The sequence below is a fragment of the Euphorbia lathyris genome, chromosome 1 (assembly GCF_963576675.1).
Source record: "Euphorbia lathyris chromosome 1, ddEupLath1.1, whole genome shotgun sequence".
NCBI lineage: Eukaryota > Viridiplantae > Streptophyta > Magnoliopsida > Malpighiales > Euphorbiaceae > Euphorbia > Euphorbia lathyris.
Genome location: NC_088910.1, coordinates 127,528,272 through 127,542,118, shown reverse-complemented (window position 1 = coordinate 127,542,118; position 13,847 = coordinate 127,528,272). Strand labels below are relative to the sequence as shown.

Below are 13,847 nucleotides of genomic sequence, written 5' to 3'. Positions count from 1 at the left end.
CTTCACTACCTCTCAATAAACATAATAAAGAAACAAAATACTCCGCAACAAATCCCAAACACCAGCACAACTGAGAAAAGCACCAACAAATGTCGATAAAGAAAGAGCTGACATCATCTATGACCTAGAAGACTTCCAACGCAATGACCATAATCGAACAAATCCTTGACCTTAGGCGATTTTGCACAAGCAAATGAGGGAAACCACAACTCTTAAAAACCAATGTCGAACCAGTAAGATGGAAGGAAAACTTTCTCAAAGAAAGCGCAAACATGTTTTTTAAAATCCAGAAGGAAAAAACCTTCCACGGGTGGAATTAGTGACCTTTTATAGAGGGAAATAATCCCAAGAGACGCCTAGAAGCTCCCTCAAAAGACACGAACCGACACTTGGAAACTCTAGCAGTCATTGATGTCACGCTACATTTAATGACTGACAGTATCATCATTAGGCATTTTTTCCCTCTTCTTTTTCAAAGAAACCTTTGCACTACTTAATGCATAGTTGTCTCACACTCGAAACAAATGATTCACACGAACATAGTTGCATGCACGGTTCGACGTACTCCTCACACACGTTAGTTGCTGCGCAGCACTTCACACCGACATGTCCAAAAAATGGACCTCACCCTATTTTGCGTACGACTTTCCCATTTCGCCCGGTGTCCACGTGATGCTCGTAAAATATATAGCATTTAATAGGACAAGTGTATCCTATCGCGACAAGTAATATTGTCATAAGCACGAGATCGAACCACAAAGACTATTTGTTACAACTAGTAAATCTACCTCGAATGATCTAATTGTTTAGAGGGTTGGATAAAGATTTGGGTTTATGAATAACTAATTAACTAATTGAAAGAAATGAAGATACAAAATAAAGTGAACAATTGACAAGGTAGAAGGTGAATTAATGGATGGCACAATCTAGGCTGAGGAATCCTTTGATTAAATCCTGTGTACGGGTTTAGGGAGTTCAGATTTATGTTTTACCAATGATTGAAGGTAATTGTCCCAAGTGAAAGACTAATGTGATCAGTATTCGTCCTTTCTATTCACATGCATTCGGGTGACGGCTTGATTAGGCATATACCCTAGGTCATGCAAAGCATTAGGTTTATTGACAACTAAGGCTAAAGCCATAGCCCAGCCACAAAGCCTCATTCCTAGTGGTCTCTAGCGAAGTCAGGTTAATACAAATTCGGTATAGACGATTCCATGGTCAGGTTCTCGTCTATCTATAACCCTATCTAAGTCAGGGTCACAGGCATTAAGCACATTATATACATAAACAGGCTCGTTGACCATTATCAATGCTCATTCTAGCATAAATCCTGTTCCTAACATCATCTAGGCATTAAGCATGCATAAACTGATCAATCAAAAGGCCCTAGTTCCCTAATCATACATATTCATACAACCAATTTCATTCCCATCCCAAATTGGATGGGGATCAGTTCATAGACAAACCAATCATAGCAAAAGGATAATAGGAACAATGGAAAAAGCTTCAATTAAATATAATCGCAAAAGATAAAAGGGAAAGAGAGAAATCTAGAACCCGTTTTGCCGATTCCAATTACAGAAATAGAAGATGAAGAACTTCTCCCATCAATTGTTCTTGAAAGAAATAAAGACTGAAAATAAACCTAATCTAGTAAGCTCGAAAAGCTAAACTACAAGCTAAAAATAAAAATCTACATTGTGACGGCTCTTAAGGAATCGTGTCCCCGAATAATGAAGATTAGCTCCCTATTTATAGAGTTAGGGAGAAACCCTAATGTCTCTGGGGCGAAATAGGCATTTACAAAGTGTTTTGTTGGGCTTCTGGGCCCGATCCGCGGATTTTAGCAAGGGGGAAGGCGCTGGTGCGCCTTCCCCCGCCTCGTCTCGTCGAGACAAGGCCTGTCTCGACGAGACAGCCTGTGTCTCGCCGAGACAGGTCCCATTTGGGGGATTAAACTCCGATTTTTTATCTTTTTGAGTCCCTGGGCTTCCGAAAGATGCTCTAATGGTCCCTGATGAATCCCAAAAGTGCTCCGATGGTCCCTGAAAAGTCCGGTAATTCTCCAATAGGCTTTGGTCTGGTTCGAAAATGCACGAAAGTCCCCGAAAATCCCTGAAAACACCGAAAATGCCATAAATAAAGGAAATTATTAATTCTAACTAAAAGGTAACAAAACGATACTCAAATTAAAAGGAAATAAAGCAAAAACAAACTAAAATGATCCTAAAAACCCTATACAAATGGGAGCTATCACTACGCAGTGCGGACACACACCTAGCTCATCATCACATCACCCCGTGAACACGAGCGCGAACATAAACTCTTCCGTCATCAAGATCGGTCATTTACCCACTCTCTCGCAACAAGTCCAATAGCTTCCCACACTGACACGTTAGGTAACCACAATGTAGTACGTGTCCGACAACCATAAGCACCCCACACACGATGACATCACTCACATTAAATGGTTCGATGGGCGACTATGCCGCTCTCAAAAGAAGGGGGACTACTTGATAAGGGATGTGGGCCAAGCCCATTAAGCACTACCACACGGACCCATAGACCACATGCCAGCAACTACAAACCCAAGCAACGTCCCACAACCTAACAAAGCATACTCTATAAAAGGAACCCTCATTGCCTAATGCAATGGTTGAATATTCTCTCTCTCTCTCTCTTAACTCGTAACTTGGGTGTCAGAGTGTTCCCATGAACCGTTCCTCCACATCTCCGTTAGTAGTGAATAATATATTTAGTGGTTGTAGGTATGAAGCATTAGAGATACTCTAATTGAGAGTAGAGTAAAGTATCTCTAATGCTTCATACCTACAACCACTAAAAGGAACCCTCATTGCCTAATGCAATGTTTTGTTTGTTTGTTTTTCTTTCATTTTCTACCAAAAAAAATTAGAGATGCTCTAATTTTTTTTTTTGCTTTGACTTGCAACGTTTAGAATAGTCAACAGTCAACAATAAATTTATTCTATAATCAAACGGTCAACAATCAACTATAATTAACCAATTAATCACCATTAGCCAATTATTCCTCTTGCCAAGTATTCAATATGAATTGGACTTTTAACTATCGGTCTGAACTTTTAATCTAATTAGTTTCTTGACAGTAATTAACCCCTAGATACAAGTCAATAACCATAAAAAAAATATTTTCAAGCAAGGAATACTAGCCGTTAATACAATTTCTTTTAATTACTCATCTATTTTTTTTTTTCATTTCAAATGAAAAAACATAAGCTAATAAATGAAATTCACAATGCAATATTCAAATGCACCACAGTGCTATCTTACGTCTTACCTACCAACACATAAAATCAAGATTAAGTTAGTGTAATCTCCAACTTGCCACTAGATTGTTTTTTTATTTATCTTTTTATTTTGTTTAATTAAAATAACCCAAGCCTTTATATATATATTTGCATGAACTACAAACATAACACTAAAACTAGCCACAACCCATTTCTTATTTTTATTACATCTTCCCCCCAAAAAAAAAGATGACTCAAGAGAAGCAAACCAGCAATGGAGTTGAATGGAAAATAAATGTGACAAATGGGTCATCTAAAATTATAGTCCAAGATTCAGAGAACATTTTCACTAGATTTTGGAATTGTTTCAAGGGATTGTTCCTGAAAGTTTGGAAGTTTTTTCAAAATGCCAAGAATATCGGGAAAAATGATCCAAGAAAAGTGTTTCATTGTTTGAAAGTTGGAATGGCACTTACTATCGTTTCCATTTTTTACTACATGAAGCCTTTGTATGAAGGTGTCGGAGGAAATGCTATGTGGGCTATTATGACAGTTGTGGTTGTTTTTGAAAACAGCGTTGGTAAGTGTTACTAATTCTTGTATTTATTTTGTTATGTCCATGTGGGTTGAAGGTTTTTGATTGTTTAAATAAGTGATTTCGAGTTGAGACCTTATATCAACAAATAATATATCTTTTAGAGAGGACTCTTAAGAATAGGTATCATAACACCCAATAATTTATCATCTATTGAGGATAGTCTGATTGTATAATGTGTCTTCTACTATACGCACAAGCACAAGCACTCAAAATAATAATAATAATAATAATAATACAAAAGAGTTATTGGATTTCAAATCCATAATTTTGAAATGAGCCTTTGAAATTTCATTCCGGTCTATTTCTAGATTATCCAGTGATGGATTTTATTGCTATAGTATATATACAAAGGCGGAGGGAGAGAGAGTGCACGAGGCATATTGCACTACCTGCCGCCTGGAACCATCTTGAGATAGATGGTTCTAGACGATCTTTTTCCTCATTCAATTTTGCTGGGAATGTTGTAATTGTACCCTTAGATCAAATAGGGAATAAGGTGACGCCTAGCTCATATGAGCTAGATACATACGGGCTAGGCATGTAGTTTTTTTTTTCTTGTTAAGCATGACAAAAAAAAAAAAAACACAAAACCTAACCTGTATATCTTTTTGTCCTATCAATGGTAAAACGACGTAGTTTGTATTGGGTAAAAAAGACGCTCAATCTGTCTTTTTTGCACTCGTAGTTAATGAGTCCTGGCTCAACGACTGTATACATGTGATAGTTGGTTGATAAAGAGTTTGTTTCATTGTTGCAGGTTCATCAATATACAAGAGTTTGAACAGAGTTTGTGGAACTTCACTAGCTGGAATGCTTGCATTTAGTGTCCATTGGGTAGCTAATAAATCAGGAGATCAATATGAACCTTTCATTGTTGGAGCTTCAGTTTTCCTTCTAGGTATGTTCATCTATTAAATATTGAGGATAATAATGCAAATGATTAAGAATTTCAATTTGTGACTTCATAATACGATAGAGAAATAATTTGTTTGATACGACTATTATTTTTATTGCATTTATATAGTATATAATTACGTGAAATATATATACCACACAACATCAATAATTATGCTAGTCAATGCTTCTATTTAAAAATAATACATCATAGAATCACTTCTCAAAAACCAAGTCTTTCCATAATTTTATCTGTTAAAACTTAAGTTTTATATAAATTGACAAGTTTATCGAATATTATAAAACACTAAAATAACTTGCGATTGACGAGTAAACTTGTCATTCTATATAAATTTAACCTTGTGACTAACAAAATTTTGGACGAAAGTAATACATACTTGATTTTGAAAAAGTTAAAAACTCTTATATTTAAGGCAAATCATAGATCTTATATTAAGATCTGACACACACCACACGCAAATGTTCTTTGGGGTTGCAGTGTGCACAACACAGACCTATCCTACCATGTGTTTTTAATTCCACAAATTAATGAGAGAACTTGAACCTCGACCCGTTTGGTCCAAAAGGACCTGATACGTGTAATGAAACGGTTTGAACTAAAAACTCAAAGTGACAGTTAAGGTCCAATCATAGATCTTATATTATATTAATGTCTGACAGTAAGTCTATCGGTGGCCTTGAGATTTTATCGGTCCTATCTCGGTAAATGACATAGTTTTATGCTTGTTTCAGCTTCAGCAGCAACATTCTCAAGATTCATCCCATCAGTGAAACAAAAGTTTGATTATGGTGCAATGATCTTCATACTCACATTTAGCCTGATTGCTGTTTCTGGGTATAGAGTTGAGAAATTGTTTGAAATGGTTCATGAAAGAATATTCACAATTATCATTGGAATATCATTGTGCATCTTTGTAAGCATGCTTATTTGCCCCATTTGGGCTGGTGGGGAGCTTCATAAACTTATCTGTAGCAACATGGACAAACTTGCCAATTCCTTGGATGGTAAGTGCCTAATTCGGATAGTTAGACCTGTTTATGGATCCGGGTACTTGTCCGGCCTGTATTCAATGAACACTCATAGATGATTTTAATTTTAATGAGAATTTTTACCATTTCAGGGTGTGTGGCTGAGTATTTCAACCATAATAATGAGGAAGTTTCTGACAAGAATTTGCTTGGTTACAAATGTGTTCTCACTTCAAAGGCAACAGAAGATTCCTTGGTATGTTTTATAAATATTATCATCTGGGATGATAATATGATTTATAGAAAGATACAATTATCATTTTTGTCACATTTATTTTATAATCATGTGTGAAATATGTAGATTACATAATAGGATTACAATAGAGAGACCTCTAATCTCAAACAATTAAATCTACGTTGTTAAATTTGGTCGTCAATAATCTCAGTGACGGAGTTAGCTTTTGAAAGCTGGGGGTGCAATCTGCTCGGGCAATTGCAGCCGGCAAGGGGGGAAGGGGCTTGAGTACCTACTGCTCGTCCAAAAACTCTATAGAAGCTTTATATGAAGCTTTAATTTTTCTGCAAAAACACCTAAAATATACCAAATATACCAATTGAGCACTCATAAATCACTAGAGAGTACACCCAAATATCCTCTATCACTGAATCCTAGATTCGTCATTACAAGGCGTAGTAGCTACCAGAAAGAGTTGTTCCCGGGGGGTCAGAGGTGCTGATGCACTTCACTTCACCCCATGGCCAGGGGCGAATACAGAGGGCCCGGAGTCCGGCCCCTCCGGCCGCCGGAACCACTATGACGACGAGTAATTTCATTTCCTATCTCAAAAAAAATTTGAGGCTGTGGTAATTCCGGCCCACTGTCTCCAAGAAATTCAGATTTATTGCTGAATTAGAATCTCAAAATTGGCACAGGTCTTGTTAGACCCTTTCTAAATCCAAAATTATAATTTTTTGGCCTTCAGACGGTTTCTAAATTCAAAATTCTAACTTTTTTTTTTGGCCTGGTAGACCATCCTTAAATCCAAATTTTTAATATTTTTAGCCTGTTAGGCCATTTTTAAATCCAAATTTCTAAATTTTTTTGGCCCCCACCCTAAATCCTATTTTTTCTATTAGAATTTTTTTTTATTACATGTTAAGAATCTTAAACACAATGCACCTTAATTTACAGAAGTTTTATATTGGTACTTAAAAATTGGTTATTAAGGGCTCAGATTATAACACTTATATAAAAAAAAATTTGAACAAGTTCAGTTTAGCAATTTTTCTTTTAACAGACCATGTGTAAAATCGGCCACCTCAACCGAATAATCCTGTATTCGCCAGTGCCACAGCACCCTACCTTCCCCTACATGATATTTCACATGATTATATATAAAAATGTTACAAAAATCATAATTACCTCGTTCATAATTAAAACTTCTTATCATTTCTGATAAAAATGTCTCAAGGATTGAACTGATATGGTTGAATTTTATGATTGAACAGGCTAATTTTGCAAGATGGGAGCCAGCACATGGATGTTTCAACTTCAAACATCCATGGAAACAATATTTGAAGATTGGTGCTTCTATGCGCAGTGTTGCTTACTGCATTGAGGCTTTAAGTAGTTGCATTTATGCAGAAAATCAGGTGATTCATCAAGTCCAATCTAAATTACCCTTTTACCAACATGAGATTGAAACTTTTTATAATATCATACTAATCTAATTTATAATTTTTGCCAGGCCCCTGAATCAATAAAGAAGAAACTCTGCAACATTTGCCTAAATTTGAGCTCAAGTTCCTCCACTGTTGTAAAAGAGCTATCAAAGAGTATAAGGACAATGAAGAAACCATCCAACATAGATTTCTTAGCTGAAGAAATGAACACTGCAGTAGAAGAATTACAAGATGCTTTAAAATCACTTTCTAATTTACACAATCAAAGCAATGAAACAGATGAAAATTCAGCCACAATGAACAGATTATTCCCTCTACTTGAAGTGATTCCAGTTGTGACATTTTCTTCTTTGATGATTGAAATTGCTGAAAGGATTAAGAATGTTGTTAAGGAAGTTGAAGAATTAGGAGAATTAGCTGATTTTAAGGAAGAAAAAGAAGTGAAAGTGGTTGAAATTAGTAGAATTGAAGATGATGATGATGAAGAAACTGTGAAAACTCTTCAAAGAGTATGAGTTTCAATGTGTAGAGAATTTTACATGCTTTTTTTAGTCCAACTAGTTTTGTTGATGGGCTAAAAAGATTGGTTGTCAACATTAATGTAACTAACTATAATGAATGATATAACTTATCTTTTGTTTAACTCATTTCGGGTGTCAAAACGGGTTATTGTGTGGTAACTGTGCTTTTTAATTTATATATTTTGATGAAATTTCTACTATGCCACATTAATGTTACTGTTGACATGGCGCAATCCGAGCAGTCCAATCAGTGTGGGTTGAGGCTACAATAGAAATAGTTTATTTTAATTGGGTATTCGGGGTATTATTCTAGTTATCGAATCTGTGTTTGTGACGATACCTGTGTATACACCCTTTTGGTAATTTAGTTAAAAGTGTCTAGGGATTATAGAGAGGAAACAGAGAGATGAGAGCATGAGAAAAATAAATACATTATTCTCTTTAGAGAGGAGTTTTTTATAAGTTGTATAGAGTGTTGGGAAGGACCATTTAGCCCTTTTAGGTGTTTATTGAGTAGGGTATTTGAAGACTATTCATCTATTTATGTTGATGTTGATTAGAGGTGTGGAAATGAATTATCATGCTATAATCGTACTATGTACAGTAAAATCTCTATAAATTAATAACTCTTTAAAATAGTAATTTCTTCTAGTCCCGATTTGAGCCAGTTCAAAAAATGATCAATTTTAATAAATTAATAAGATAATAATTTTCTGGAACAACCCCTTATAAATACATTGTATTATTACCTCTATAAATTAATAATTTCTCAAATACATATGCAAAATATATATAGATATACATACTTGGGATAATTTAGCAAAATATGAATTTATAGTATTTTGTTTTTTCTTGAAATTTAAATCTAGTTGCATCTCTAACTATTCTCAGTGCATTCAAAAGTTCCGGTGTATCCTTGTCAAATTTTAACAAAAAATTGGAAAGAGTGGATGATGCTATAATTGCTTCATTTCTTGTGACTGGTTTTAAAGGTACCAAATCATCTTCAGCTTCACCTTCAATTGAATTTTGCATAACACTTGATACAATTTCTTCTAAATTTTAGACTTGTGAGCATTCATTGTTTTCACCTGGATAATCCAATATTTCATTGACATTCATTTGATTGCGGTAACCAAGCTGACCAATCATTCCCTCAAGTTCATGAATGTCTTCTTCCGTGATTGCTTTCTAAAATTTATTTTTAAAAAATTTAAAATCACTCTATAAATTAATAATTATTAATTTATCGATTAATTAATATCTCTCTAAATTAATAAAAATCCATGGTCCCAACATTATTAATTTATAGAGGTTTTACTGTAATTGTTTCTGCTTTTTAAAGAAAAATAAAAAATTTGCGAGGGTGTCAGAAATTTTTGTTTTGAAATTCCAAAACGTGTAAACTAATTTTACTGCAGGAAAAGTAAATAATTGTTAGAAAATGTAAAATACATGCTTTGACTTCCAATTAGAGGATCGTAGATGTCGAAAGAACAAAAACAACAAAGTTCGCGATTAATCTCATCTTGGAATGAGTATTAATTGAACGAATATATAAATACGTAATAAGACATAAAAAAATGTTAAGGTTTTCCCTATTATTGTTAATATCCCAATCATAATGGTAGATATTCTTTTTAGATTTAAAGTTTGAGTTTCATATTCATGTAACCTCTTGCTTTTATGTGTACAACTATATTTAAATAGAAATCTCAATTAATACAAACTCAAGCAGATTAAATCTTCTCATGGTATCAATGCCCTAGTGGTTCCAAATTCTACCTATGTTAAAGGGGCATCACCTTGCAGAACATACTAATCCCAAAGCTGTCGTTCTACCCAAAGGCTCATCCGAGTTTGCGACTTGGGAACAAAAGGATCAACAGGCTTGGTGGTCGGCTCCATAAAAAGCCCGACTCGACTCGTCTCGATTTGTAAACGAGCCGCTCATGAGTACGATTTACTGGCTCGGTTCGTAAACGAGCCTAGCTTGAGCAGGTCAGAGCTCGGCTTCAAAATTCTCGAGCAGGAAATAATTAGACCATTTATGAATAAATTTTAGTCTTGTTTCCTATTCGGAATAGTATTGTGTTTCGGTGTCTACTTGGATTCGGAATCGTGGGGACATCGTGGGGTCATGGATTCCTAGTCGGATTAGATCGTGGGTTCCAAGTCGGATTAGGTTAGATTGGGTATTATAAATACTCCATTATGTAAACCTAATTTGTGATCTGTTTTTTCGCCTCCTAATAATACTATTCTTCTTCTGTCCGTGGACTAGCCAACATAACGTTGGTGAACCACATAAATCTGTGTTTTTTGATTATTTATTATTTATCTTTCGTTAATTTCGCACGACAAACTGGTATCAGAGCTTTCGGTTTCCGATCGGTGTTTTGTTTTCTGGAGAGAAAAATGTCTGCGATGAACGTGAAGATCGAAAAGTTTAATGGGAGAAATAATTTCAGTCTATGGCAGATCAAAATGGACACCGTTGAAGAAGACAACGGGAGAAGTCACTACTTAGATGGCGATTCTAGAAGAAAAGGCACATTCGACAATTATGTTGTGCCTCGCAGATGACATCATCATTGAGGTCTCAAACGAGACTGCTGCCGGTCTGTGGATGAAGTTAGATAGCTTATACATGACGAAATCTCTAACGAACAAACTTCTTCCGAAACAACGTCTGTTTGGCCTACGAATGCTAGAAGGTACGCAACTCAGGGATCATTTTGATCAATTGAACACATTATTACTAGAATTACGTAATATTGATGTGAAAATTGAAGATAAAGATGAATCTTTGATTCTGTTGGTGTCTTTACCACTTTCATATGAGAATTTTGTTCAATCATTTATTGTTGGTAAAGATTTTGTGACTCTGGAAGAAGTTAGGTCGTCTCTTTATAGTAGGGAGTTGCGCCATAAGACAAACAATACAAGTACAGATAATCAGGCCTCTAGACTGTTTGCCAGCGGCAGTAAGGGAAAGGGAAATAGTGGAAATTAACGAAAGATAAATAATAAACAATCGTAAAACACAGATTTATGTGGTTCACCAACGTTGTGTTGGCTAGTCCACGGACAGAAGGAGAATAGTATTATTAGGAGGCGAAAATCAGATTACATGATTAGGTTTACATAATGGGGTATTTATAATACCTAATCTAACCTAATCCCACTAGGAACCCATGATCCTAATCCAACTAAGAACCATGATCCCAATCCAACTAGGAATCCATGATCCTAATCCAACTAGGAACCCATGATCCCACAATGTCCCCACGATTCCGAATCCAAGTAGAAATCCAAAACCCAATACTACTCCGAATAGGAAACAGGATATACTGATTCAAGGCATTATGAAAAATCTCCACCTTGACTTGAATCCTCTTGAAAACATAACAGATGCACCCATGACAGTGCCTGATGAACATACTTCTCCCTCTGTCTCAGAGTTGCCCATAGGCAACTAGTAATATCTGATGTTTAGCAAGTCCAAACAGTGTTGAAACTTGCTCTGTGGAACGAGCTTGGTAAACATATCAGCAGGATTGTCGGCAGTGCCAACCTTCTTCACCTTTACCCTCTTCTCACTTCTTAGAAAATGATACCTCACATCTATATGCTTTGTCCTCTTATGATGAACCTGATCCTTGATTAAACAGATTGCACTCAAACTGCCATAATACATTATAGCCTGATCATGATGTAGACCAAGATCACTAACCAGTCCTTTAAGCGAAATCCCCTCTTTAGCAGCTTCAATTAGTGCCATATACTCTACTTTCGTAGTAGACAAAGTCACTGTAGGCTGTAAAGTAGCTTTCCAACTGACAACTGAACCGCCAAGAGTGAAAACATAACCAGTCATAGATCTTCTACTATCAACATCTCCAGCATAATCAGAGTCTAAAAAACCTGTCACCAAACACTCTTTATCACCTCCATAAATGAGACCAATATCAGATGTACCTTTTAGGTACCTAAAAATCCTCTTCACAGCTTGCCAATGCTCCTTGCCATGTTCACCCATAAACCTGCTAACAACACTAACAGACTGTGCAAGATCAGGTCTAGTGCAGATCATTTCATACATCAAGCTTCCTACTGCACTAACATAGGGAACTCGAGATATGTACTCCTTCTCTTCAGCAGACTTAGGTGCAAAAGCAGGACAGACGTGCACTTGCAGCACTAGAAGTATCTATGGGCTTTGCGGTAGACATGCCAAATCTTGACAAAAGCTTCTGAATATAACCCTTCTGTGATAGAAAAAGCTTCCTTTTGCTTCTGTCCCTGTAAATCTCTATTGCCAGAATTTTATGAGCTGCACCCAAATCCTTCATCTCGAACTCTACGCTGAGAAGACCGTTCAACTTGTAAATGTTGTGCTTCTTCTTTGCAGCTATTAACATGTCATCTACATACAACACCAGATAGATAAAAGACTCATCTTCTAGTTTATTGTAATAGACATAACAATCATATGGGCTCCTGGTGTAGCTCAGCTGCATCATGTAGTTGTCAAACCTCTTATACCACTGTCTGAGAGACTACTTAACTCCATACAAGGACTTCTTCAACTTGCAAACACAATTCTCCTTTCCAGGAATCTGGAAACCATCTGGCTGGGTTATGTATATCTCTTCCTCCAAATCTCCATGCAAAAAGGTTGTCTTTACATCAAGTTGCTCAAGCTCCAAATCCTGATGTGTAACTATAGCTAGCAACACTCTAATAGAGGTGTGTCTCACCATTGGTGAGAATATCTCATTAATCCACTCCCTCTCTTTGATTGAAACCTCTAGCAACAACTCTAGCCTTATACTTGACTCCCTCTGCAGGTGATATCCCTTTCTTCATCTTGAGAATCCACTTGCAAGTAATAATCTTTCTCCCTAGAGGTGGTATGACTAAATCTCATGTTTGATTCTTATGAAGGGACTCCATCTCATCTCCCACAACAGCATTTCTCAAAATCGGTGCCTGAAACTACTTCTTGGTAAGTTGATGCTTCACGAGTGTCCACCTCTTCAGTAACCTGTAGTGCATAACCCACCATGTCCTCAAAACCATACCTTTTAGGTGGCCCAACTCCAACCCTCCTTAGTTGATCTTGAGTTAAGCTACAATGTGTAGCTTCAAACGGTTGAGAAACTGATGATGTAGATTCTGGTAGCTCAATTTCTGCTTCTGACTCCTGTTCCTTCAATCCACTCTCACTCTGCATGACCTGAAGCTCCACCTGTTTATCAATGCTATCAGTTTCTGTTGCAATTGTAGGCTTCACCATGGGTCTAAACATAAATTTTTCGTCAAAGACTACATTTCTGCTCAGAATGACCCTTTTCTCTGATGGAGACCAGATCCTGAAACCTTTTACTCCATCTCCATAGCCTACGAACACTCCCTTCTTGGCTCTTGGCTCTAGCTTACCCTCATTAATATGATAGTAAACTGTGCACCCAAAAGCTTTCAGATTTGAGTAATCAACAACCTTACCTAACCACATATCTGTGGGCGTCTTGAACTGTATGCCGGTGTGTGATCTACGGTTAATCACATAACATGTTGTGTTCATTGCTTCAGCCCAGAATCTCCTATCTAACCCAGCATTAGAGAGCATGCACCTCGCTCTCTTGAGTAATGTCTGGTTCATTCGTTCAGCTATACCATTCTATTACAGTGTATTCCCGACTGTGTGATGCCGAGCAATCCCTTCATCCTTATAGAACTAATCAAACTCAGACGAGCAGAATTCCAGACCATTATCAGTTCGCAGCCTCTTTATCTTCTTTCCTGTTTGGTTTTCCACCAATGCTTTCCACTGCTTGAAATGCTTGAAAGCTTCACTTTTATGCTTCATTATGATGACCCAAGTCA

General features: G+C 36.5%; 1 protein-coding gene across 1 annotated transcript; it reads left to right on the top strand.

Annotated features, from left to right (window-relative positions):
- Window positions 1-3,518: 3,518 nt before the first annotated feature.
- Window positions 3,519-7,949, top strand: LOC136219408 (aluminum-activated malate transporter 10). The gene is made up of 6 exons (XM_066006807.1): window positions 3,519-3,849; window positions 4,625-4,765; window positions 5,515-5,787; window positions 5,904-6,007; window positions 7,261-7,404; window positions 7,500-7,949. The coding sequence occupies exons 1-6, from the start codon at window positions 3,519-3,521 to the stop codon at window positions 7,947-7,949; spliced, it is 1,443 nt and encodes a 480-aa protein (XP_065862879.1).
- The last annotated feature ends 5,898 nt before the right edge of the window (window positions 7,950-13,847 follow it).

Excerpts from the sequence above, each read along its gene's own strand:
- LOC136219408 (XM_066006807.1), top strand. The coding sequence starts at position 3,519 with ATGACTCAAGAGAAGCAAACCAGCAATGGAGTTGAATGGAAAATAAAT. Across the intron at positions 5,788-5,903 it reads ACTTGCCAATTCCTTGGATG|GGTGTGTGGCTGAGTATTTC; the intron begins GTAAGTGCCTAA and ends TTACCATTTCAG. Across the intron at positions 7,405-7,499 it reads GCATTTATGCAGAAAATCAG|GCCCCTGAATCAATAAAGAA; the intron begins GTGATTCATCAA and ends AATTTTTGCCAG.